This window comes from Propithecus coquereli, unplaced genomic scaffold (assembly GCF_000956105.1).
Source record: "Propithecus coquereli isolate 6110/MARCELLA unplaced genomic scaffold, Pcoq_1.0 Scaffold63, whole genome shotgun sequence".
Lineage (NCBI taxonomy): Eukaryota > Metazoa > Chordata > Mammalia > Primates > Indriidae > Propithecus > Propithecus coquereli.
The window spans coordinates 9,352,218-9,356,453 of record NW_012152285.1 but is presented as its reverse complement, the minus strand read 5'-3'; the positions used below and the strand labels follow the sequence as shown (position 1 = coordinate 9,356,453).

Sequence of the window (4,236 nt, the reverse complement as noted above, 5' to 3'; positions counted from 1 at the left end):
CTAGGCTGATGCCACAGCACTCTAACCCAGTTAACACAGCAAGACTCTGTCTCAAAAAAATAGAAAATAAAAAAAAAATAAAAAAGGATGGAGAATATGTTCAAAATTATACTACCTATCTGGCATGGTGTTGCACACCTGTAGTCCCAGCTACTCAGGAGGCTGAGATGAGAGGATCACTTGAGCTCAGGAGTTGGAAACCTGCCTGAGCAATACAGTGACACCCTGTCTCAAAAAAAAAAATTACACTATCTAGACAACAGTAAAAAAAAGGGGTATTTATGAAAGTTTCCAAATCAACTCAAGCTGAATGTGGTTCTTCATACCAGTTCTAGGTATTGTAGATTGAGAGATGAATGTCCTTGATTTCAAGGTGTTCAGGATCCAGTTAAGATTTTAGCTAAATACTAAGACAAAAATTGTGCCTCTGACTCTGCCTTTTCCCAACAATGTCATATTAAATATAAAGGAAGCAATGACTCTTATAGTTTTGACATTCAGATCTCAATTAAGAAAAATGAGGCTTAGGGAAATTAACTTCAGGGCACCTAAGTTTTCTGACTTCAAATCCAGTGCTCTGATACATATGAATAATGTGGCCATATGAATGTCATCTTGCTATATTAAGAAAAGTCCTATCAGTATACAAGTCAAAGAAAATTTAAAAATTAGATCAAAATTCCTGCCTACTGCTAATAAATAATATGAAAGCCTCTTATACATAGGCCTACATTGCTATTATTCATAAATTACAATGCATATATATGTATGTGTCTTCAAACTTAATCCCCACTAGACTGCACTCCACCTCCAGGTCAGAGACCATTGTCCAAATTATCTCTATTTCCAATGTGTGGCATACAGCAAGCATTCAGGGTATATTGGTTGAATTAGCAATCTCCAAAGCCCCTGCCAGGTCTGACACCTGACCTCAAAACCTGAGCAAGATAGATACCATGACTAATAAACACTCAAGGGCCGCAGAGTGTCATAAACATAAACCTAATTTACCCTGACATCTTTTAGAATATTGCCACTTACAAGCTTTGAATATATTTTTGCAACTATACATACAAATACAGATCTTACTATATATTTGTCCTATGCATAACACAAAATTAGAATTTCCCACTCTTGATTTAAGAAACTTTATAATTTATTTGTAAATTTGTACACGCAAAAAAGGGGATAATAATGTAGAAAAGGAATAAGAAATTACAATCAGAAAATTGTGCCTTTGTGCCTACAAATATGTACAGAAATTGTATAACCTTCTAAAACTTGAGATGCAGAATTTGTTCCGGTTATAATCAAGATCCCTGAAAAGGAAACAAAAACACAGAACAGAGAACTCTAAAATGGAAAGTTTTACAAGTTGGGAATACTTTCCTATTTGCCTAGAGATTTTTTAAAAGTGTGTCAAACCTAAGTCAAGAGAAATTGCTTTTCAGTAATGTGCATTAAGTATTTTCTGTTTCCCTGCTTATTTATCCTTATTTCGACAAAGCCCTATCCTGAAATCTGCAATGTCCAGCACCATAATTTAATTTCAAGAATATCATGTCAAATCATAAAAAATAAAAAAAATTGTTTAAGTTGTTTTAAAAAGAAGTCAGGGCCTCTCTGGGAGAAGTAGAAAAAGGGGAGGGGTACCTAGATAAAGTGTTATAGTAATTTGACTTAAAAGGCTGGGATCCAGTTCTAAATACCGAACTGTCTGCATTTTAATAAAGGCCACGGAAACAACTGAAACACAACTTCAAATTTCAAGAATTCGCAAACTTCCAGAATGGGCTTAGATTCCACGCAAATAAACAGCTCTGCAAAATGACTTTCTTTCCTTTTTCACAATCACACCCGTACACACATACCACCCTCTCCCCAATCCAAATCCTTGTAGTACAACTTAAAAAAAAAAAAAAACAACAAAAAAACCAATCTGGGACGGAGAAGGTTGTCTGCTTTTCCGGAAGAGGCAACTGCAGATAAGGCACTAACAGGCTGGCCGGACGTGAATGCTCAGAAACCAGGTGTGAATGGCAGGTACAGTCTCCCGCCGACAGAGCAACAGAAAGATTCGCCTCCACAGAGCTCTCAACTACAGAAACCCAAAGCAAACCTAGTTCCTCTTCCCCAATGACAAATCAAAGCAAAATCCTGACGCGTGCGGGGTCGGCACCGAAGCCGCCACCCAAGCCGCTTTCCGCGAGCTCCTGGCCCCGACCCCGCCCCAAGCCTAGGCGCACCCTGAGCTGTACCTGGCGAAGAAGTCAGCGAAGCCGCCGCTCCGTCGAGCCCGGGCCGAGGTCCCCGTGGGACCCTGTTCCGCAGCGGGCGAGGGCACTGGCTGCCCCGACGAGGGCAGGTGGTCGCGGGCGCTCTGGCGGCGGCTCACCTCGAACGTATTCCGGGAGTTCAAATGAACGTCGGGAAAGCCGAGGCGCGCCTCCGCGCCCCCACTAGTCCTCTCCGCCAAGGTGACGGGGGCCGCGCCCTCCTCGGCACCCCCCGCGCCGGCTCCCGGCTGCTCTAAGCCTTCGCTAATACTGCCGCCGCTGGCCAAACTGCCCCCCGAGCCGCTGCCCGCGCCCTCGGGGTCCTCGGCGTCCGCGACCACCAAGCAGCAGCTCCGCAGCGGGTCTTCGAGTGGCGCGGCCCAGTCGGACGAGCTTCCCGTGCCGTCCGCGTCCTCGTCGCCAGGCCCCTCCAGGCGGAGGCGGCCGCAGGGGCGGCGGCGGAGCGACTCCCGGCCGCCGGCGCGGGCCAGCCCGTGAGCCTCTTCCAGGTCGCGACAGTCTCGGCCGGGCAGAAAGCCCGAGTCCCCGTTGGTCATGCCTCCGTGCCGCGGCGCGCGGGCATCCGCTGCCTCTGCGTCGCGGTGCTTGGAGCCCGAGCCCAGCGGGCAGGCGTCCGAGCGCAGGGCTGCCGAGGGCGGCGGAGCGCGGGCCTGGCCGGCGGGGAGCGAACAGTAACAGAGCCCGGGTTCCAGCTGACCCCCGGCCGCCGCGAGGTAACGCTGGAGGAGCTGCCGAGGCGGCGTCTCCTCCTCCTCCTCAGCCTCCTCTGGCGGTTCCACAGCGCCGACGCCTCCGCCAAAGCCGCCCGTGGCCCGGATCATCTTCCCGTCCTGGCCCACAGGCTCCAGGGCCGGCACCGGCAACAACTTGGCGTTTCTCCCCGGGCAGCCTCCGGCATCCTCCGGACCCACCATCTGGGGGCGGGTGGCCGCCGCCCGAGGAAACAGCGAAGGACTCCCCGGCGCAGGCTCGGCCGGGGAACAGCCCTGGGTGTTGGGGCCGCGGCGACAGCCGCCGCAACGTTCCCAGATCCACCCCTCCCACCCGGGGCCGGACAGTTGAGGGCGGGCGGGCACGCGCCTGGGCTCACGCACGCGCAAAAGTCGGACCGGTTGAGCCCCGACCTGGAGATTCCTCGAACCATAGAGACGGAAGCTAGAGAGACGCACGCCGCCAATCTGGGATCCGCCAGCTGGATGGTGGAGGTTGGCTGGCCCACTCCGAGCGTGGCAATTCTTACAGCAGTGCGGATATTGCTCGCTTAGCAAAAATTCACCTGACGTACTTCATTTGTGGGAGTAAGATACAATACAGGATGTTAGTGTGGTTAAGTCCTTCCAGTTGCATTTGGTCACCAGTCCAGTTTACGATTTTACATCTTTCTCCATCGCCACAGTTCCGGTTCTCATGGCTTCAATAACGAGGGTCTACACCCTCCCTTCTCCACTTCATCTTCCAGAATACTACCAAAGTTATCTTTCTTACTTAGCACCACGTTTCATCACATTGCTCTGTTTAAAGATTTCCGTTATCTCCTAAGGAAGGAGAGGATCTGAAGTCAGGCAGAGAGGGGCTATTGAAATACTTCCAGCACGCTGTGATAACAGATTAAAATGGAATGCTAACCATTGAGTGCAAATGAAGTGTATTTAAAATAGAAATCACAAGACGTTATAACTGATCAGGAGGTGTGATAGAGAGGAACCAACAATTACTACAAAGCTATGAGGCTGAATCCGATGTCCGTTGAAGAAATAGGAAATTGGATTGGAAAAAACGTGATTAATAGGGGAAATACATCTGGTAAACTAAGAGACTGGACCTATCCACCATAAAGTTCTAAAACTTGAGTTAGGGGTTAGGTTTGGAGACACAGATTGAGAGGTCGTCTGCATAATGCAACTAGATGGGTGAATCATGAGGGACATCACCTAGGAAG

General features: G+C 49.1%; 1 protein-coding gene across 1 annotated transcript in view; it reads right to left on the bottom strand.

Annotated features, from left to right (window-relative positions):
- Positions 1–3,262, bottom strand: part of TBC1D12 (TBC1 domain family, member 12) — a 154,335-nt gene extending 151,073 nt beyond the window's left edge. The window contains exon 1 of the mRNA XM_012659668.1: positions 2,259–3,262. Coding sequence (XP_012515122.1) covers positions 2,259–3,211 — 953 coding nt within the window. The 5' untranslated portion in view covers positions 3,212–3,262. The remainder of the gene's footprint in view (positions 1–2,258) is intronic.
- Between the last annotated feature and the right edge of the window lie 974 nt (positions 3,263–4,236).